This window comes from Chelonia mydas, chromosome 1 (genome assembly GCF_015237465.2).
Source record: "Chelonia mydas isolate rCheMyd1 chromosome 1, rCheMyd1.pri.v2, whole genome shotgun sequence".
Lineage (NCBI taxonomy): Eukaryota > Metazoa > Chordata > Testudines > Cheloniidae > Chelonia > Chelonia mydas.
In genome coordinates, this window is record NC_057849.1 from 33,931,794 (window position 1) to 33,954,972 (window position 23,179).

Below are 23,179 nucleotides of genomic sequence, written 5' to 3' on the forward strand. Positions count from 1 at the left end.
AACTCCAGTTGTGCTTTGGCCTTCCGCATTACACCCCTGCATGCTCGAGCAATATTTTTATACTCCTCCCTTGTCATCTCTCTAAGTTTCCACTTCTTGTCAGCTTCCTTTTTGTGTTTAAGCTCACCAAAGATTTCTAAGTCGCCTGCCATATGGTCGCCTGCCATATTTGCTATTCTTTCTGCACATTCCCCCAACATGCCAGATAAAACAGCCTTTACTGTAGTCGGGGAAAAAATCAGTTTGGCTGAGTTAAACAAGAATCTTTTCTTTTTTTAATAAAATTAACTAGACATTCCAAAGCATCTTTTAAGGGTGTTGGTGTTAGAAGACTAGAGAAGGGTTTAAATGAAAGTCATAGTAGCAGAATAAAATAATCTCTAGTCAATGTTAAGGAAGAAAATTAGCAAAAATAGGGAATTCCCGTAAAGATTGAAGTGATAAAAATAGGAGCAGACAATTTTCAAGAATATTTAATTAAATAAGAAGTTTTTCTTGGTTAGGTACATACTCATTGAATTTGAAAACATATTGATAATTTCAGTTAAAAAGGCATTAAGAACAAAGTGGTAGTTTTCAGTTCTGTACTTTTTCAGATACATTTAATCATTTACCCTAAGGATTAAATGTAGGCAAGCAGTAAGAGGTGAGCACTGTAGTGTGCTTCTCGCAGGCAGACCACTGTGCCTGAGTAAAAGTCTCCTTTCCACTGTAAGATGCGGGATCAGGACCACTGTATTTTATTGTGACATGCTCTGACCCTTGTCAGATAACAGTGTTCCATAGGACTTTGTGTTGTTACAATTCCTTATCAAGGTAATAATGAAACAAAAACCATTTTTCCTCATTTATGCTCTCTACTATACAGGCCAAAAGGATAAAATGTTGTTTTGATTTACTTTTCTTCAAAAATTTTTGAGGAAATAAAACATTAACATTAAATAAAATGGTGAATTTTTCACAAAAATTTAAAGCCTTTTTTAGCCTAATTAAAAACATAATATGAAGCCTTTGCCATTTTATGTATGTTTCTCGGAAGTTCTTACTCATTTTCTGTCATGTTTGGCTAATTTAAAACAAGAATAAATGATAGTCAATATTGTAAAAGTTAAAATAACACTTCCATGCTCTACCAATTAATGATGCCTCATGCTGTAGCAAGGGTGATAAATTAGATGCTGCTGTTTTGGTTCAGCCAAAGCAAATGAAAATAATATATCAGGGAAACAAAAGAAAATGAAACAGTGCATCATTACACATTTTTCAAGGTTAGAAAATGCAGAAACCACTTGACTTCAAGTGTATGATTGTGAATGCTTAACAATTATATAGTCCAGTCTTTTTGAAAGATTAATGTACTTTTTATTACAAACTTTAGTTCTTTGAAGTCAAACAAAACAAGAATCACATGATTTGAGAACAATAAAGGAATTGACTGTCTGAACTAACATATCAACAGAAGATCATTAGGCATATTCAGCAAAACTGTTACCTTACGTGTAGTGTCAGAGGCACACTGTATTGCCATCGAAGAAGATTTATTACAAAAACACGTTTAAAGGGAATTCAATGGCCATGCTGTAAAAGTAAAGAATCCTGAAAGTTGGGATGAAATGTTGGCCCCACTGACACTCATGGGTGTTCTGCCATTGACTTCAGTGGGGCCAAGAGTTCACCCTGGATATTTACAAACACAGAAGGACCAAGGCTGAATTTCCCAGAAATCCATTACATTATTCCTGTGCTAAATTATAACTCCAGTTCATCATCCATATTATCATAAACATTTTTATTTTTCTCTTTCGTTAAAATAAATGGAGAATAGTTTGAGCAGGTGTGGGTAGCTAAGTAGACAACAGAGCTCCACTGTGAAATAAGAATAAACGAGTTTTAATTGACTTTATGTCCCTTCAGGGATGTGCATACCTGAGAGGTTTATATATATATATATATATATATATATATATATATATATATATATATATAGCCAAATTTTGCCTTCATTTGCACAGACAGAGCTCTGTTAAGGTCAGAATTTTGCACCTTGTTGTATATTTTACGAAAAAGAGAAGCTTTAATTCATTACAAACCTCATTAGTGTATAAGTTATAACTGGACACCAGGAATGTGACAGAGGTAAGGACATTGCCAAGATTTTTTTTAACGAATAGGGCTCAAATAATAGGCATAACTGGGTCTAGGGATGACTTGTGTTTGGCTTAGATCACAATATTAAAAATTAATTGTACACAAAATTGTAGTCTGGACATATTTCAGTTCATTTGCTTCTGTGTTGTATTTTTATAAAGGAGTAAATTTCTGTTTATTGATCTTATTCCTAATCCTGTTCAAGATTGGCATATGTATATGGCCTTCCTCTTACATTATTTTCTCATTTTTCAGGTCATTTCACAGCTTCGAATCCTGAGCAGGTCAGTAACTGCTGGCTGCAAATTTGACAGAGAAATCTGGTCTAATGAGCTTTCTCCTGTTCTCAACTTATGGAAGAAACTTAATCAGGTAAGAAAACAGTTTGTTAAAAATACTGCTATTTCTCTTCAGAAGTACATAATAAATTTTAAGATATGTTTTTTAATAATGGAACACTACAACAACAATGTAAATGAAATTTATTTGAAATCAGAAGTAGCATAAGGAATACATACAGTTGGATTAGGGATAAAGTACACATTCAGGATGATAATCATCTTCACTGTCAATCTTTTCTTCATATTGATGTGACTGCGCAGTCCCAAAGTTTGTGAATAAGATCTCCTATGTGGCTTTGAAACCTACAGTAAAATGTGTAAGTCTCAAACTCCATCTGCTCATTTTCTGTGGCATCTAGTAGAGATTATTTTAGATTTTAAAACATTGCCATTATAATTAAGAAACCACTGACACTTTGTGCAACTCTTCCCCACTCTCGTCTCCCATGTGTCTCAAGTTCTTTAAGGTATAATTATTAAAATTTATTTGAGATGTATGTAAATGAGATGCTTGTAGAGCACTGACACTGATTTTTCTGTGTAATATTGCCAATGTACAGAATGGTAGTTTTGTAAGGAATTAGTAATTTTTAAAAAAATTCATAATTGAAGTTATAAATAATGCCATCTTTTAGAACTATCTTAACTTGATTTATTTCTAAATAAATAATAATCAAGGGGCTAGATTCATCAGTATACTCTGACTACTTTGAATCACACCTGAAGTACAGGAGCTATAAACATGGGTTAGTTGGCCAGCTAAAATGGGTTTACAGCACAATCAGCCTGAGCAAGCAAGAGCATACTGATGAATCTGGCCCTAGATCTGCATTGCCTTCAAACACATCAACATTACGCACAATGCTCTTTTGCATGAAACTGGCAAATCATCTCAATACCACTCACTATAATGTTTGAATCAATTGCAGTACTAGTCATGACTATGTGAAAATTGTTGTGATCACTCTAAGGGAGAGAAAGGATTTTTCTTAGAGTTTCAAAAGTCTGATACTTTTCGCCTGCTAAGCACTTAAAAAATCATTTACATATACAGTATGTTGTATTCAAAAATGTAATATCTCAAAACACTATACACGTAACAGTGAAATAAATGGATACAATTTTACATTAATTATTGTTTACTCTAATATTTACATGACACATGGACAATTAGAAGTTCTAGGTTTTCTTTTTAATTACATTATTTGTGTAACAGACGTGTAAACAGTGTTTTTGTATATTTTAGCATAGCACTTTCTGACTTTTTAGTACTAGAGGGTTTTTTAGTCATGTTTATATTTAGGTATGATTTTTTTCAAATACTTGATCAATGTCTTGGGAATCTTAATTGTAAGTTAACACAGTTATCTTGAAAGATGCTCTGATTCAAACTTATAACAAATCCCACCATTTATTATGCATACTGTATTCGACATGATGTCTCAGGATTAAACATGCAACTGCTAATCCATGAAATACCTCTGTGTATGATCTTTTAGACAGCAAAATTGTTTATTAACCTAGGGCTGTTTTAAGTATTTGAGGAATTATTATATAGATGCTGTTCTCAGATAAGTTCTGTGGGTTCTAGTCACCCATACTCCGCATATACATACACATGGACACATACACACGACCAGCCATCTGCTGGAGTTAAAATCAAGTGCAAGAATGCTGAGGGAGAGACATCCCTCTACTAATAATGGATTGGTTAGCAGAATAAAACTCAAAAGGTTGATACTTATTGTCATAAATATAAAGGGAAGGGTAAACCCCTTTAAAATCCCTCCTGGCCAGAGGAAAAATCCTCTCACCTGTAAAGGGTTAAGAAGCTAAAGGTAACCTCGCTGGCACCTGACCAAAATGACCAATGAGGAGACAAGATACTTCAAAAGCTGGGAGGAGGGAGAGAAACAAAGGGTCTGTGTGTCTGTCTATATGCTGCTTTTGCTGGGGATAGACCAGGAATGGAGTCTTAGAACTTTAGTAAGTAATCTAGCTAGGTATGTGTTAGATTATGATTTCTTTAAATGGTTGAGAAAAGAATTGTGCTGAATAGAATGACTATTTCTGTCTGTGTGTCTTTTTTGTAACTTAAGGTTTTGCCTAGAGGGATTCTCTATGTTTTGAATTTAATTACCCTGTAAGGTATCTACCATCCTGATTTTACAGCGGTGATTCCTTTACTTCTATCTACTTCTATTTCTATTAAAAAGTCTCCTTGTAAGAAAAGTGAATGCTTTTTCATTGTTCTCAGATCAAAGGGTTTGGGTCTGTGGTCACCTATGCAAATTGGTGAGAATTTTTACCAAACCTTTCCCGGGAAGTGGGGTGCAAGGGTTGGGAGAATTTTGGGGAGAAAGACGTGTCCAAACTACGTTTCCCAGTAAATCCAGTTAGAGTTTGGTGGTGGCAGTGGTTATTCCAAGGACAAAAGATAAAATTAATTTGTACCTTGGGGAAGTTTTAACCTAAGCTGGTAAAAGTAAGCTTAGGAGGTTTTCATGCAGGTCCCCACATCTGTACCCTAGAGTTCAGAGTGGGGGAGGAACCTTGACACTTATGCAGGATGATTGTTGTGACCTATATTATTTCATTCAGCTTCATGAAGCTGATACCTGTTGTTAGGAGTGCTGGTGCCAATGTAGGATTTAGGCCAGAATTTTTGCCTGAGATAGTATTTTGGGTTTTGCTTGCCTGTTTGATTTTTTGATACACATACAGTCTTACTAATATGTGTGAACAAAAGGATCCTAACTAATATGGGTAAACAAAGAACAAAGACACTGTGTATGTTGCTTCTGGCTAGCCAGATGGGTTTGTTAGTATAATAGAAATATATAAGAGCAATTAAAGTGTTACGGGCATGGTGGGAATATAATATATGAGCGCACACTTTAAGACTGCTTCAACTCCTATCTCAAGTCAAGGTCAAGCAACCAGTCGGGAGGGGCAAGGAGGGATTTGGGGGAGGGTAAAACAGTAAAAGGCCAGCGAAATGACCATAAGTTGTAACTTATGGGACTGTGGGCATGCAGTTCAGGTATAATTATGCCCGCTAAGGAGAGTTGTGGGGAGGATGGGACACTGGGAAACAAGACTCTGCAGCATCAGAGTTATGGTATACATACTTGCTGGAAACTAACCCCAATAAACATTGCATTGCCTGTACTTCAGACTTCTGGTCTTCTGCTTTCTTTCTGTGTGAAAAGAACCGGGGGAGAGGGTGAAGGGAAAGCCCTCTAACACCTGTTTGAAAAAATTAGCAGTTTAATTCTGTTTGACTTGCTGGATGTCTGTTGAAGCTTACATGTTTCCCATTTCTCATCTCCTCCCTCAATGGCCAACTGGGAGGTTGGAGGAAGCACAAACCTCGTTGCCAGGCATGGTGCTATGCCAGGGCCACATCAGCCATTGCAAGTAAACATGCCAGAAGTAGGCAAGCCAGCAGCAGAAAAAACCTCTTCCCTTCCTTCTGTTTTGAAGATGGTGGCCTGGCTGGTTTCTCCCCCTTGGAACTCCTCTCAGGAGCTTCTTAGTAAATCAGAAAGGGACACTTCTCTTCAGAAGTCACTGGTGTCACAAAATGGGGTCCGATAAGGTCACCTTTGTGCAAAAGAAGAACCTCTATTTCTTTGTGCTTGGAAAGTCCATGTTCCAAAAATATACCCAGTCCACCAGCAGGTTCATAGGTATTTTGAGATATTTGAGGTCATGGGTCAATTCACAGGCATTATCTCAACCATCATAAAAAGTCCTGTCTCAAAAACAATTTAAGAAATATAAAGCTGGAACAGAAATCATAGGGATATGCCAATCATACATTCATTCAGCCATGCCCTGGGAGGGACAGTTCCTGTTCTATAGACAGATGCACATAACTTCCCCTGTATATTTTGTTACTCAGTGGCTATTTTGAACTCCATTTTTAACATACAAAATCTGGGAGAAAGATTAACTTTAATTCACAGTAAAATATATTTTTCTCTTAAAAGTCACAATTTTGGAGTTTAATTTTTATATGCATGCCTATCTGCCTCACAGTGTGTAGGAGAAAAGAAGTTGTGCAAGGAGTATATAGGGAAGGAGTAAAGCTCTACAGAGTCTTGGAAGTAGGGCTAAGAAAGGGAGGCACATCGGGACTCCTTGAGGGGGGAACAGCGGGGATATCAGTGTTCATAATTATTTATGTGACTAAATATCAACATTGAGATATACTATTTTAAAAACCTGGGAAACTCTCCAAATGTAAAACCTTTATTGATACACAGTTGTTGCTCAAGTGCAAATTCCACAGGCACAATCACTAAAAATCAAGGAAATGACCAGCTAAGAGGAAAATATATATATCCCTAGATGGCTTCCCATCCATTCAACATTCAAATCAAAAGGAGTAGGTGGATGAGGCAATTCTATAACAACTAACAGAAATATCCAAAACACAAGATCTGGTCATAATGGGGGACTTCAGCTACCCAGACATCTGTTGGAAAAGTAATCCAACAAAACACAAAATGTCCAATAAGTTCTTAGAATTTAATAGGGACAGTTTTTTGTTTTAGAAGGTGGAGGAAATAACTAGGGAGTAACCATTTTAGACTTGATTCTGTCTAACAGGGAGGAATTGGTTACATGTCTGAAGGTGGAAGGCAATTTGAATGAAAGTAATCATGAAATAATAGACTTAATGATTCTAAGGAAAAGAAGGACTGAGAGTAGTGGAATAAGGACAATGGACTTCAAAAAAGTAGACTTTAAGAAACTCAGAGAATTGGTAGGCAAGGTCTCCTGGGAAGAAAATCTAAGGGGAAAAGGAGTTTCTTAAACAGATAGTATTAAAGGTGCAACAGCAAACTATCCCTATGTGAAGGAGTACTTATGGCACCTTAGAGACTAACAAATTTATCTGAGTATAGGCTTTCATGAGCTACAGCTCACTTCATCAGATGCATGAAGTGGAATATACAGTGGAAAATGCGTGTTACCATACACACTGTAACAAGAGTGATCAGGTAAGGTGAGCTATTACCAGCAGGAGAGTGGTGGGGGGTGGGGAACCTTTTGTAGTGATAATCAAGGTGGGCCATTTCCAGCAGTTGACACTGTTCCTCACACATTCTTGTCAACGTGCAAATTCTACAGGCACAATCACTAAAAATCAAGGAAATGACCAGCTAAGAGAAAATACAAATACTTGTCAACACAGCTGCTACTCTGAAACCTATCCCTATGTGAAGGACAGATAGGAAGAATAGTAAGAGGCCAATTTGGCTCCATCAGTAGCTCTTTAATGACCTGAAAATCAAAAAGGAATTTTACAAAAAGTGAAAACATAGAGGAATTACTAAGGAGAGGAACAAAAGAATATTACAAGCATGTGGGAACAAAATCAAAAGGCTAACACACAAAATAAGTTAAACCTAGCAAGGGACATAAAAGGCAATAAATATATTAGGAGCAAGAGAAAGATAAAAGAAAGTGTAGGTACTCTACTTATCGGGCAAGGGGAGCTAATAACTGATGCACATCAAGAAGGCTGAGGTCTTTAATGCCTATTTTCCTTCAGTCTTCATTAAACAGGTTAATGGTGACCAGATATCAACTCAATTAATACTGACTGCAAGGGGGAAGGAACACAAGTCAAAATAGGCAAAGAACAGATTAAAGAATATTTAGATAAATTAGATGTATTCAAGCCATTAGGGGCTGATGAAATTCATCCTAGGATATTTAAGGAAGTAACTGAAGCAATCTCCAAAACATTAGTCATTGTCATTGAGAATTCATGGACGACAGGTGGACTGGAGAAGGGCAAACATAATACCTATCTTTAAAAAGGAGAACAAAGAGGACTGGGGAACTATAGACCAGCCAGCATAACTTCAATACCTGGAAAGATACAGGAACAAATTATTAAACAATTAGGCTGTAAGCACTTAAAGAATAATAGGGTAATAAGTTTTAGCCAGTATATATTTGTCAATGAACTGTGACTGTAAGAATGCTGCTAAATTCAACTGGCAAAAACAGTTCTAAAACAAAAAGAAAAGGAGTACTTGTGGCACCTTAGAGACTAACAAATTTATTTGAGCATATGCTTCTATGAGCTACAGCTCACTTCATCCGATGCATCCGATGAAGTGAGCTGTAGCTCACGAAAGCTTATGCTCAAATAAATTTGTTAGTCTCTAAGGTGCCACAAGTACTCCTTTTCTTTTTGCGGATACAGACTAACACGGCTGCTACTCTGAAACAGTTCTAAAACAGTAACTCCTGACAGGTCTAACAAACTAATTACACCTAGCACAGTGCTGTCATAGTATTTATCCATAAAGAAAGAAGAAAGTCATGTGTGAGCTTCAATAAAAGCCAGACACACACTGGTCATTAAGATTATTGTGAAATGTACGTACAAATACCATGTAAGAAGTTATGGATATAAGTACTGGAAAAAAAGTCTGAATCAAGGCAAGGTTGACACAAGTTTCCACCAGACAAAGGATATATATTCACCTGTGTGCCTCAGTTCACAAGTAAATTAAGCATTGTGAGCCAACACAATGGAAACCCTGTTTGCATCCAAAGTCAACATGGGGATGTGAAGTCAACATGAAGTCAGCACAACAGGGAATAAATCTTGTGAGGGGGTCATCCGAACTCTTGGAACAAACGATGAATTTGCGGGGATATAAGGAAAAGTCAGAAGATACCCCTTTATCCTGCACCTGAAGAAGTACTCTGACAATGTGAATATATTCATAAAAATGGGATCCCAACATGCCTTGGTTGGAAGCACTGTAAAAGACATTTAGGTGAGATAAGACTGCTTTTAGACTTAAGGTTAGTCTACTAAGATTAGCCTTTAGAAAATGTGTATTGATTTTGTTTTATAGGTAACTTTTCTGTTTCCATTATGTGTACTATCTCTTAAATCTTAATCTTTGATAATGAACTTATAATTGTTTTCGTGATAAATATATCTCAGTGAAGTGATGTTATACAGGAGCTGATACTTCATTGAATCAATCAGATTAGTTTGTACTCTGTCACCTTGGGGATAGCTTCTGTGAGTAGCCAGTGACAGGGCTGGATATCACGGGGGAATGCTTCAAAGGGGCTCTGAGACTGGGATGCACCTATGGTTAACCAGCAGGAAAATGTAAGGGCTGGCATAGCCTTGAGGAGATTTTTTTGGGTGGTGAGTAGATTGGAGGTGTCAGGGAGCTGACGCCCAGTTAAGCACTATCAAGACTCCCTATCACTGGAGGCAGCGGGGGAAAAAAGTGACCCTGATAATCATCACATCCTTCTTTGACAAGTTATTGGATGAGGGATGCAGTAGATGAGATATATATTGATTTTGGAAAGGCTTTTGATACTGTCCCACATGACATTCTCATAAGCAAACTAGAAAAATGTGATCTAGATGAAATTCCTATACGGTGGGCGTACAACTGATTGAAAGGCTTTACTCAAACAGTAATTATCCACGATTTGCTGTCAAACTGGGAGGAGGTATCTAGTGAGGTGCTGCAGGGGTCTGTCCTGGGTCAGATACTTTTAATCATTTTCATTAATGACCTGGATAATGAAGTAGAGAATATGCTTATTAAATTTACAGATGATACCAAGCTGGGAGGGTGCAAGCACTTTTAAGGACAGGATTAGAATTGAAAAAGGACCTTGATAAATTAGAGAATTGATCAGAAATCAACAAGCTGAAATTTAATAAAGACAAGTGCAAAGTACTATACTTAGGAAGGACAAATCAAATGTGCCACTACAACAGAGGGTGATAGTACTGTTGAAAATAATATGGGTGGATCACAAATTGAATATGAGCCAACCAGCAATGGGATGCAATTGCAAAAAAGGGTAATATCATTCTGGGCTCTAGTAACAGGAGTCTTTTATTTAAGACATGGGAAGCAATTATCCCACTTTTCTCTGCCGTCGTGAGACCTCAGTGGAGTTGTGTGTCTATTTCAGGATACTCAGGCATGTTTAGTCTTGAGAAAAGATGACTGCGGGGACCAAGTAACAGTCTTCAGATATCTTAAAGGTGGTTATAAAGAGAGTGATCAGTTGTTCTCCGTGTCCAATGAAAGTAGGACAAGAAATAATTGGCTTAGTCTTCAGTCAGGGAGATTTAGGTTAGATATTAGTAAAATCATTCTAACTATAAAGTTAGTTAAGAACTGGAATAGGCTTCTAAGCAAAGTTCTGGAATCCCCGTCACTAGAGGTTAGACAAACACCTTTCAGGGATGGTCTTGGTACAGCCTCAGCACCAGGGGCTGGACTAGGTGATCTCTTGCGGTCCCTTCCTGCCCTATTTTTCTATGATTCTGTGATTTTTTTTTTGCTACCAAAACTCATTCACGGACCTTGTATTGCACAATAAACCACTTACGGTTCTTCTTCGAGAGATTGCTCATATGTATTCCACAATAGGTGTGCGTGCTCGCCATGTGCACCGGTGTCAGAAGTTTTTTCCCTCGCAGTACCCGTAGGGGGGAGTGCCCCCCCACGACCCCTGGAGCAGTGCCTGCCTGGCATGGTATAAGGAGGGCTGCGCTCCCCGTACCCTCAGTTCCTTCTTGCCGCCAGTGAAGGTGCATAGGAACTGCTCGGCTCCAGCTTTGCTGCAGCTCGTCCCCAGAACTCTTCGTTTGTTCAGTAGTACCTGTAGTCAGTTAGCTAATTCAGTTAGTTTAGTTAGTCATTGAGCCCAGGCAGGGGCATGCCCCGCGCCCCAGGCTTTAAGTCGTGCTGCTCTTGTTGGCGCTCTATGCCAAGGAGCGACCCGCAAGCGGATTGTCTGTGCTGCTTGGGAGAAACCCATATCAGCGAAAGGTACAAGATCTGCAAGTCTTTCAAGCCCTGGACCAAAAAAGAAAGGGACATTAGGCTTCGGGCCATCCTGATGGAGTTGGCGCTGGCTGCGACCCAGGCACGCCACTCCCAACCAGTACCGAGCACCTCGACGTCGGTACGCGGAGACCCTCCGGTACCATCATCCAGTCGGCACCGCTCCCTGTCCACGGGGCACGCCAAGAGGACCGGAAAGACTCCCTCTTTGCAACGGCGCCGAGAAAAGTCTGGGACAGAGGCTAGGCCCATGTCAGGTAGTCCTCGATCCCTATCGGGCTCTAGGCCTCCAACTCACGTTGAGTGGAGTAGCCCGGCCCCTTCGGAGCAGTCCTCTCCAGATGTCCGGATGCCATCTACGCCGAAAGCCCTCCAGGCAGCCAGGGAAGTCATGTCCATGCCGGTGCCCGGAGCTCCACCGATGTCAGCCCCATGCTCCAGAGGCAAGCCGTCGCTGGGATCACCGCAGTCGCCACCAGCCCGGTATCGGTCTCTGTTGAGGGAATGTTCCCGACACCGCTCACCGCCCAGCGACCATTCAGGGATCAGTCAATTTGGATAGCCCTCAACGCCGGCCAGACTGTCTGGATGGGTGCCGTCCAACCGGGACTCCCGGCACCACTTGTCTTCGCGGAGTGAATACTGATGGGACTGTGGCGGACATCGCTAACGGTCCTCGTCTCTCAGGAGATACCGCAGTTGGTTGCAACACGATCGTCGACGCCGTTCCCGCTCGGAGTCCCCATTCCCATTCCAAGTCCCCACCAAGGCACCGTAGCCCCGGGTGTTGATCGCCGGCGTCTCACCGACACGGGTCTGCCCATCAGGGCCATTTGCGGAGCAGCTACCACCGTCGGTGCCACTCCTCCGTGTCGAGATTGCGGTCCCGTGGCTGACGTAGATCCTCTCACCGCTGATACTCCCGGTCCAGAGGCAGCAGCGGATCATACGGCAGCCTGGCCTCCCCTCACAACCGCCCATCTACAGGCCAAGCTAGCCAGCCCGAACAGCCGGCCCTGTTGGTGCCTCAGCAAGCGCAATGGCACCAAGCGTCGTGCCGGCCCAGTGGTACCAGTGGGCACCGTGGCCTCTGGCGCAGCCCCCAGTCGGGGCTCACTTGATGGCCGGGGCCTCGAAGCACCATCAGCGTCCATCTTTCAACCGCCAGAAAAAAGGTTGGGGGGACCTGTGTCCTCGGTACCGTGCCCGGAGTCCGACCAGGTGGTGTATCCTCGGGTGCCAGATGACACCCAAAGCACCGCACCCATCCGGATGAGCTGATTGCGGCCCCGCCCCCCTCCATCCCACAGGAGGACTACCGGGCCCACCAAGACCTCCTAGAAAGGGTGGCAGTGAGCCTCCACCTCCAGGCGGAGGAGATGGAAGAGCCCTCACACTCCCTGTTCAATGTGCTGTCCCCTTCAGCACTGGGCAGGGTGGCCTTGCCACTCCATGAAAGGGTGGCAAGAATTTCAAATGCCCTGTGGCAAACACCAGCCTCATTGGCCCCCACCTCTAAAAAGGCGGAGTACAAGTACTTTGTACCCATGAAGGGACACGAGTATCTGTATACCCAGCCAGTGCCCAACTCCTTGGTGGTCGAGTCGGTCAACTAAAGGGAGCAGCAGGGGCAACCAACCCCGACTCCCAAGAGCAAAGACTCTCGGAGGTTGGATACTTTCAGGAGAAAAGTTTATTTGTCGTCAAGCTTTCAGCTACGAGTAGCAAACCATCAGACTCTCCTGGGTCGCTACGAGTTTAACCTCTGGGAAAACCTCCCCAAGTTTGAGGACTCCCTCTGGGAGCGCGATAAGGAGTTTAAGAAGGCGCTTGTGGAGGAAGGGACAGTGGCCACAAGGGCATCCCTGCAGGCCGCTTTGGATGCGGCGCACATGGCGGCACGGTCCATGGCCTCAGCGGTGTCCATGAGACGGGCATCATGGCTTCTGCTCTCTGGGCTCTCCAGCGAAGCACAGTCGTCAATGGAGGATCTCCCTTTCAACGGGAGGGCTCTGTTTGCTGAGGAAACAGACACAAGGCTGCATGGCATGAAAGACTCCTGCACGAACCTCCAGACCTTGGGCCTCTATGTCCCTCCTCTGGCAAAACCCAAGTTCAAGCTGCAGCAGGCTCTCGCCCAGGCCGCCCTCCCGAAGTATGAGGCCACCCACAAAAAGCAACGGGACTATAGAAAGTGCCCGCAACGGCAATCCCGGCCTGCCCCCCAGCCTGGGTCTTTTAAGAGCAGGCATGTGGGCAAAAGGTGTTTTTGACGTGACGCTCAGGGGTACCCCACCAGTTCTCAGCAGGGACCTACCCCCAATAAAGCTCCTTTTCTCCAATCGGTTGTGTGCTTTCCTCCTGGAATGGTTGCGGCTCACCTCGGACTGATGGGTCCTCAACACCATCTCCTGCGGTTACACCCTTCAATTTACCTCCTCCCTGCCCAACCGCCCTCTGCCCCCATCCCTCCTGGGGGACCCCTCTCATGAGGCTCTGCTCGAGCAGGAGGTGGGGCGGCTCCTGGACCTAGGAGCTATAGAGACAGTGCCCAAAGAGTTCCTGGGCAAGGGGTATTACTCCCGGTATTTCCTTATCCCGAAGGCCAAAGGGGGGCTCAAGCCCATCATGGACCTGCGAGGCCTGAACCATTACATGGTGAAACTCAAGTTCCGCAGGGTTTCCCTGGCCTCCATCATCCCCTCCCTGGATCCCGGGGACTGGTACGCTGCCCTTGATCTACAGGACGCGTAATTCCACATCCACATATTCGAGGGGCACAGACGTTTCCTCCATTTTGTGGTGGGACAGAGTCACTACCAGTTCACGGTCCTACCGTTTGGTCTGTCCACTGCCCCCAGGGTCTTTACAAAGTGTATGGCGGTGGTAGTGGCCTACCTCAGATGCTAGAGGGTCCAGATATTCCCATATCTGGATGACTGGCTAGTCGGTCGCAGGTGAGGGATCATGTGGTGCTCACTCCTCCTGTCCACATGTACTGCCCTGGGCCTGTTGATAAACAACGCCAAGTCCACATTAGTATCAGTCCAACACATAGAGTTTAGTGGGTCGCTACTGGACGCAACGTCGGCCAGGGCCTCTCTCCCACCAGACAGGTTCAAGACCCTGAAAGGGCTCATCGACTCAGTCACAAGGTTCCAGTGATGACAGCCAGGGCTTTCCGGCAACTGCTGGGTCACATGTCTGCGTGCACATATGTGGTCCATCATGCCAGACTCAGAATGAGGCCCCTCCAGCTCTGGCTGGCCTCGCAGTTCTCCCAGGCCACGGACAGAATGGACAAAGTCCACTCCGTGCCGAACTCGGTGATCACCTCCCTGTGGTGGTGGTCCACCCCAAACAACATGCTCTAAGGGCATTCAGGGACAGGGTCCCGTCGTGGGAGCTGGTGTCTGACGCGTTGGACCTGGGTTGGGGGCCCCATGTGGGGAACTTTCAGACCCAAGGCCTGTGGTCTCTACAAGACCTACCCCTTCATATAAACATCAGGGAACTCAGGGGGGTGCGACTGGCGTGTGTGGCCTTCCGCTCACACCTGGAGGGCAAGGTAGTCAGGGTCCTCACGGACAACATGGCCTCAATGTTCTATATCAGCAGGCAAGGCAGGGCCCGATCCTCTGCCGCGAAGTTCTCAGTCTGTGGGACTTCTGTATAGCCCACGACATCTACCTAAAAGCCTTCCGCCTGCCGGGCACCTAGAATGTCAGGGCGGATCGCTTGAGCAGGAATTTTTCCTCTCAGCACGAGTGGTCTCTACACCCGGAAGTGGCTCACCAGCTCTTCCGAAGGTGGGGTACTCCCCAGGTGGACCTATTTGCTACCAGGCAGGACCGACGATGCCCCTGGTTCTGCTCCGGGGGAGCCTAGGGAGGGGTGCTATCTCCGATGCCTTTACCCTGTCCTGGTCAGGCCAGCTCCTCTACACCTTTCCCCTGTTCCCTCTGATCAGCAAGGTCCTGGAGAAAATAAAGACGGACAAAGCCAGGGACCTCCTCGTTGCCCCGGTGTGGCCCAGGCAGCACTGGTACGGGACCCTCTCAGGGCTGGCGGTAGCTACACCATGGGGTAGCTCCACCGGCCGCTCTGCCCGGACCTGCTCTCTCAGGATCAGGGCTGCCTCCTCCATCCCAACCTAGCAACGCTTCACGTCATGCCATGGCTTCTCAGTGGCAAGGTGGCAAGGAAAGGACATGTTCGGAGCAGGTGCAGCTCATCCTCCTCGAAAGTAGACGGCCCTCCACTCGCCGCTCCTATGTGGCGAAGTGGTCTCGGTTTTCGAGGTGGGCGGCAGGCCAGGGTGTTTCCCTGATGGCCGCCCTGATCCAGCTTATCCTTGATTACCTCCTCCTCCTGAGGGCCCAGGGACTGGCGCCCTCATCAGTCTGGGTACACTTGGCGGCCTTATTGGCCTTTCATCCCCCAGTGCAAGGGCACATGGTGTTTTCCCATGCTGTGATCGGCCGGTTCTTTAAGGGTTTGGACCATCTCTACCCATATTCCATGCCCCTGGTTCCACAGTGAGACCTAAACCTGGTGCTGGCTCATCTCACGGGGGTCCTGTTTGAACCACTGGCCACGTGTTCCTGGTCTCACCTGCCATGGAAGGTAGCTTTCCTGGTAGCTATCACGTCGGCCAGGCTGGTCTTGGAGCTCAGGGCCCTAACCTCTGAACCGCCGTATGCGGTTTTTCATAAGGACAAGGTCCAGCTCCCTCATGTTCCTCCCGAAGGTGGTCTCCGCCTACCACATGGGTCAGGACATTTTTCTGACAGTCCTCTGCCCCAAGCCTCACGTGACTAGTGAGGAATGCCGTCTCCACATGCTCGACGTGAGGTGAGCTCTGGCTTTCTACCTCGAGTGGACCAAGCCATTCAGAAAGTCTTCGCAACTGTTTGTCGCCTTGGCTGAGTGTGCAAAGGGTCAGCCGATTTCCACTCAGCGGCTTTCTAAATGGATCACTTTGTGCATCCGTTCTGTTATGAGCTGGCGGGGGTTCCGCCTATTGTGAGGGCACACTCGACTCGGGCGCAGGCCCACGTCCCCATCTAGGACATTTGTAGGGCCGCCACATGGTCTTCGGTTCACATGTTCACCTCGCACTATGCGATCGTCTCCCAGGCCAGGGATGATGCCGGGTTTGGCAGGGCGGTACTCCATCCCGAGAACTTGTGAACTCCTACCCGCCTCCAACAGATATAGCTTGGAATCACCTATTGTGGAATACACATGAGCAATCACTCGAAGAAGAAAAGACAGTTACCTTTTCCGTAGCTGGTGTTCTTCGAGATGTGTTGCTCATATCTGTTCCACATCCCACACTCCTTCCCCTCTGTCGGAGTTGTCTGGCAAGAAGGAACTGGGGGTGGGGGGAGCGCAGCCCTCCTTAGGTGCCACTCCAGGGGTTACGGGGGGACGCTCCCCACTACGGGTACTGCTAGGAGAAAAACTTCCGGCACTGGTGCACATGGCGAGCACACACACCTAGAAGAACACCAGTTACGGAAAAAGTAACTGTCTTTTCTTAAATAGAATTACTCAGAACACATACATCCAATTCCTGGCAACAGCATTGAAATGCAATATTCTAACGCTAATATCCTGTTTTCTTTTGGATATTACACTACACCTATGTCTTTTAATCACATTATGTTATTTGGCTGGGGTGGATGTAAAGTTTTTGCATTTGACTGTGTTTGTCATGAACTGTACATGTGTGTGTTTTGTGGTGGTTCTGTGTTTGAATTAGGGTTGCCAAGTTTTCAACCTCTAAAAGTCCGGTCGGTGGCACAGCAGGGGTAAGGCAGCTCCCTGCCTGCTCTGGCTCCACACAGCTACTGGAAGTGGCTGGCATGTCCAGCTCCTGGGCACAGGGATGGCCACGGGGGCTCTGCACGCTGCCTGCACGCCATTGACATCTATGGAGTACTCATTTAAGTAAAGTCTACTTAGATGAATGAAGGCTTACAATTTCAGTTTCACACTAATGTGAAATACACTAATACAACTTTTAAAAAATGTTTTTATTTTTTAAAAGTAATTGGAAGTAAATTACAGGCAAGGAAACTGTATGCAATTTCCCTTATGCATAATGTTACTTATGCACCAACCTGCAATACAAGGTTTTACCTACATGGAACAGTCTAAGGGATCAAAAGAAGATACTCCAATAAATGTCTTGACTAATTTTTCCCAGTTAGGCTAAAAGGGAGGCTACTTACTAGGCAGTCTTCATCACTTATCTGGTAAATTACTTTTTATTTTTGTCTGTCTAGCAGTTGAAAATGTTTATTGGAACACAAATAAACTGTTTGCTGAACAATCTAGGATTTTTTGGCACCCCAAACACTATAGAAAAGATTTTTGGTGTATGTACTGTTTTTGTCTGTTCACTCATGTGTGTTCAGTATGTATCCATAATTCAAAATAGGGATAGATCTTCTGGTAATGCTATTGATTTTAAAACCCTTTTATCAGCATTCTACTGACAACACACTTGTTATATAATTTAATTAGGATTATGGAATGACCAGCTGTATTAAACTATCCCATATTTCTCTAAAGACCTGTGTTCTTACATGTAATTAGTGGTAGCCTTTTTGTTAATTATATCTTCAAAATAAGTGCTAGGAAAGCTGTACCACACTCTTATGTTCCTCGATAAAAGCAGCAATGGGACAAAACACTCTTGGATCATCGCACTGAACATTCACTGCCATATTCGTTGTTATGTTTCCTTACAGATTTAATTGACATCACCATACATATGTTGCTTTTACATACTTGACATTGTTTTGAATAGTGTCCATCAAAGAAAGGATTATTTATTCTCAATCATTTCAATCACATTCATGATGGAGAATATTTTTGCAGAATTTAAGAACTTGATTATCATGTGACATTAGTGACCTTTTATCTGTGCTTTTACTGTCTCTCCTGAACTGACAGAATTTTTACATTGCTGTAATTCTTTTAAATATGTGCAGTTAAAATATGTATGTCCATAGATATATGGACTATTGCCTTGCAAGAACATGTGTGTAATTTTATTTAGTTTGGTTCTTCTAGATGACAAAAAAGGGAAAATTTCAAACAAATTCATCCTGAGGCAGATACCCACAACGTAAAATTTCAGCCTGAATTGTTAAATTTTGGCACAGTTAAAAGCAGCTAGAAACAGAGATTTATAATGGGAAGTATTTGGAAATCTTTACAATATCAAGTGTTCAGCTAGTCAGCATTTCCATTCAGCTTTGAAATGCAAAAATCTTCATGTTCACAGCTGAACGTTTTACTGAGCACTCTGTGCTCTGGCAACTTAGGTGTGGCTAGACAATGGCCTTGAAAATGCTTTATGTGCCCAACTCAAAGTTGAGCCATATTTTAACTTTTGAAAATTATGGCCATATTATGTAGAATATCTTCATATTCTATTTCTGCTACATTGGTGAAATGCCACTCTATTAGCACATCTGAAAAATAACTAGCTATTTCCCTTAATCTATTTATGGGACTTCTCAGGCATTTGTGAGTTTGCACTGTCCCAGCAGACAATTGCTAAAGCATCCTGAATGACACTGAACGGTTTGGAAGGGAAAGGGATATGGTAACAAAAGAAACAGAAGACCACTGCCTATAGCAGAGAGCCTTTGCAAATTTCAACGTCTGGGCAACAAGTAGTGAGATCAGAATTTTAAAACACAAACAAAACCCATATTCTGCTTTGATAATTTCCCGGTAGGCAGTGTGCCCAAAATAAACTCTGAAAAATCTCTGGTGCATTTGTTATACAGTGTGCTTCTTATAGATCACTCCCACTCCTAAATGTGACTGCAAACTTTTAGGAATGTTCTATATGAACAGAAGAACACACCTAGAGGCATCTTATCCCTTTTCCTCTGTAATGGGTATCAGCAATAACCATCCAATTTAGTCCAGATGGACGTGGTATTAAAACTGGATCACTTAAACAAATATATCCTTATTTGCAGTGATGTTATCTGAACTCCATTCATACCTCACTTCCCCATCTCAATAACTTATTGAAGTGATGGGGAAAATCTGAAATAGTCGTAAATAGGGTGTGTAAGTATCCAGGAAAAGTCTACACCCTGACTTTGAACTTGAGTTGTCCTAAATGGTTTTAAATATTCAGGATTTAATGTCTCAGTGAATTTACAGATTTTTCAAAACATTTTCCTTCTCTTACAAAAGGTCTAGCTAAAAGGCAGGATTTCCCCACTCCTCATTCTAGGGCCTCATCCACCTCATGAAAATAAACCACCCTCTCACCACCATATAAAAATATATGATAAATGTATCTAACATTCTTTTGTAGAAGAGAAACAAATAAGGACTAATCTTCTGACAATGGAGTTGCCTAATGAAAAAGGAGAGCTTTTGCATCCTAAATGAAAATTACACAGTTTTGCTGGTCAACTAAGAATACCACTGGAATTAAGTCATTGTATTCCACGTTTACAATGAAAACCTGAAAGGTTTTCCATAGAACAACATACAGTACATCCTATTACTTTATCTACATTACCGACCAATGCCACTTCTGAACCACCCCATGACAAAATATAAGCTTCTTACTGTCCCTATTCAAAAATGGCACCAAAATTCTTAAGTATAGTACATTGCAACCTATCTTGTGCTGTCTTGCAATAAATAAGTTTCAAGCGTATTTCAGAGAGTGGACAATCAAAGGGCTTCGTACTATCATTAGCTGCTTTCAGGACAATGAATTTATGCCCTTTAAACAATTCAAATGTAGGTTAACCGTTGAAGAGAAACAATTTAAAGTGTTTTTGAGCTTCACAGTTTCAGAATTAAAAGCACTCTTTCCCCAGCAAATATACAAAAATTAACACAAAGAAATAACCCCAAGAAATTAAAAAATGGTTTCTATTCCTTTCGCCACTTATCACTGGATGAAAAACATCAGGTTGCGCCACAAGCATTAAATAAAGATATGGGAATTGGAAATGCAGAAGATGAGTTGATTACTGCTTTGGTTAACACCCGTAAATCTTCAGTCTGCAACAGAGGGAAAAGTTATGCACCCACCTTATAGTAACGCCATCTAGGTTGTATTTCCCTAATTTGTTTATGAGAAGGTCATGTGAGACAGTATCAAAAGCCTTACTAAAGTGAAGATATACAACATCTACCCTTCCTGCTCCCCATCCACAAGGCTTGTTAGCCTGTCAAAGAAAGCTTCCTGGCTCCAATGCCTGGCTCTGTGACTGGCTCCAATGCCTGGCTGTTGTTTCTGGTTTCCCAATTTGGCTATGACCCTTGGCCCCCGTCTCTGGTTCCTGTCTCCCTCAGCCCTGTTTTAACCCCTGAGCTGGACTGCTGGCACCCACCCCTGACACCAGGAGCAAAAATCTTCAGAAGCCAATTAAATTATTATCCAGACCAAGATTGACTGTAAATCATATTTTTAAAAATAGTCTGTCAAGAAAGAGAACCAAATATTAGTCCAAAGGGATTTTGTTTCCATCCAACTTACAAATGCCTTGAAAATAATTATTCATTACAAAAGTGGTGATGCTTCCAGAACATAATAAAAATTACCAGTTGACGTGCGTTTGTCCTGGAAATAACGGTTGTGATAACTATTCACAACCTACAAGTGTGCACGTGATCTCCATGCCATGATTATCTTAACATTTTGTAGATTGTTAAACAATACATTACTCTTGATGTCATATTTCTCTGAGCACCAAGCTTCTTTTTTATGTCTGCCAAAAAGCAGACATTTCTTCCCTATAAATATACAGTACATGAACAAAGTTAAATTAATACAATGCCTGATGTAATGTCCTAGAGTGTGAAATCCTTGCTCCATTGAAGTCAATGGGAAAAATCCCATGGATTTCAGTGGGGCCAGGATTTCACATAGGATTTATTTGCACTTCTTAAATGAAACTAGTAAACTAGTATGTAAATTGGTGAAGAATCAGTGTATGTTGTGAGTAATAGGCATTGTTAAGTCACTGCACAATCTTAGATTCTGACATGGTAGCAAACCCTGGGTTTAGCAGGCCAATGCTCAAACCACTGAGCTATCCCTCCCCCCTAAAATAAGACTATCAGGGTTGGAAGGGACCTCAGGAGGTCATCTAGTCCAACCCCCTGCTCAAAGCAGGACCAATCCCCAATTTTTGCCCCAGATCCCTAAATGGCCCCCTCAAGGATTGAACTCACAACCCTGGGTTTAGCACCTCAATGCTCAAACCACTGAGCTATTTGTAGAGTGTCCAGACACCCTGTTTTTAAAGGGGCAGTCCAGTATTTAAGCCTTCCTGCAGATGTCCTGACTTTTTCTTAAAAACAGGCAAATTGTCCTGTATTTTCTGTCTTCTCTCCCTCCCGTCCCCATCAGTACTGGTGGGTCCTGCTGCTGGCTGGATTCCTGCTTGCCAGTCATCCACCCATTAGTGGTGGTGGTGGGGTGTCCAATGGCCAACCCTGTGGGTGGGTGTGCAAGGCTGGTGGCAGGGTAAAGCTTCAGCTTGTCTGGCCAGGTTCGCTGAAGCCCCTGCAGTCATGTTCCCTGGGCCCTGGTGCACAATGCATCCTTCAGGCTTAACCCCTTCCTGCCTGTGCTGTAGCCATGGGACAGGAGGCAGCTGGGTTATGTCAGTGACCAGCAGCAGCCTCGAGGTGTTAGCTGCCTTTCAATACTGTGTGGGCAGGAAGGGACAAGCTGTTTCCAGCCACAGTGGAGGGGGGCGGGGGCGGGGGAGGGAGGGATGAGCTCTGCAAAGACATGGGCTGGGTCATGCCCCCCTTACCCCCCTCCCCCAACAGCTGAACGTAGCTCCTGTCCCTTCCCTTCCTCACAGTGCCAAAAGGCTGCTGCTGACCACATTGTGGTGTGAACCCTGGCAGAAATCTGGGGAGGGCGGGCATGTGACCCTGCATGCCCCCACCACATGTTGCCTTGGGAAGACACGGCGCCAGGTAGCAGGAGAGGTGGGTCTGTCCCGGGGACCCAGCCAGGCATGGAGGGCAAAGAACACTAGACAGGGAGAGTCAGGTCGGTCAGTCAACCCGTCCCCTCCCCCCCGTATGAGAAAGGTGTACAGGAGTGTGTTTGTGTCACCTATCCCTGTGTGGGGGGGGAGGGGTGTGTGTGTCACCCCTTCCCGTGTGAACCTTAAAGCCTTAAAGAATAAGAAGTCAAATAAAAAAAATCCAACTGCTCAGTATTTCTTTTTAAAGGGGCTCAGTCAACTTGATGTTAATTTTAACATTTGTACTGCATAGTTCTGACTGACTGCTGTTGAACTCGCTTGAATACGAGTAATTTTACCAGGTGTCCTGTATTCAGCATAGGGAAATATGGTCAGCCTATCTATTTGGGGGTAGTATTATATGACTTAGGAGCAAGAGAAAGATGAGGGAAATAGGTCCTCTACTTAGCAGGGAAAGAGCTAGAAAAGAAGACTGAGGGGAGACCGAGTAACAGTCTTCAAATATGTTAAGGGCTGTTATAAAAACTTCCACTGGAGTTAGGACAAGTAGTCATTGGTTTAATCTGCAGCAAGGGAGATTTAGGTTAGATATTAGGAAAAACTTTCTAACTGTAAGGGTTATTTACCTCTGGAATTTGCTTCCAAGGGAGGTTGTGGAATCCCCATCATTGGAAGTTTTTGAAAACAGGTTGGACAAACACCTGTCAGGAATGGTCTAGGTTTACTTGGTCCTACCACAGTGCATGAGGCTGAACTTTGACTTTTCAAGGTCCCTTTCAATCCTACATTTCTGTGTATTCTATGAATTACG

The 23,179-nt window shown here is 43.5% G+C and overlaps 1 protein-coding gene across 3 annotated transcripts in view; it reads left to right on the forward strand.

The window, feature by feature from the left end:
• Positions 1 to 23,179, forward strand: part of DYNC2H1 (dynein cytoplasmic 2 heavy chain 1) — a 384,528-nt gene that overhangs the window by 286,291 nt on the left and 75,058 nt on the right. For all 3 annotated transcript variants that reach the window (XM_037889977.2, XM_043529611.1, XM_043529618.1), the window contains one exon: positions 2,404 to 2,520. In XM_037889977.2, coding sequence (XP_037745905.1) covers positions 2,404 to 2,520 — 117 coding nt within the window. The remainder of the gene's footprint in view (positions 1 to 2,403; positions 2,521 to 23,179) is intronic.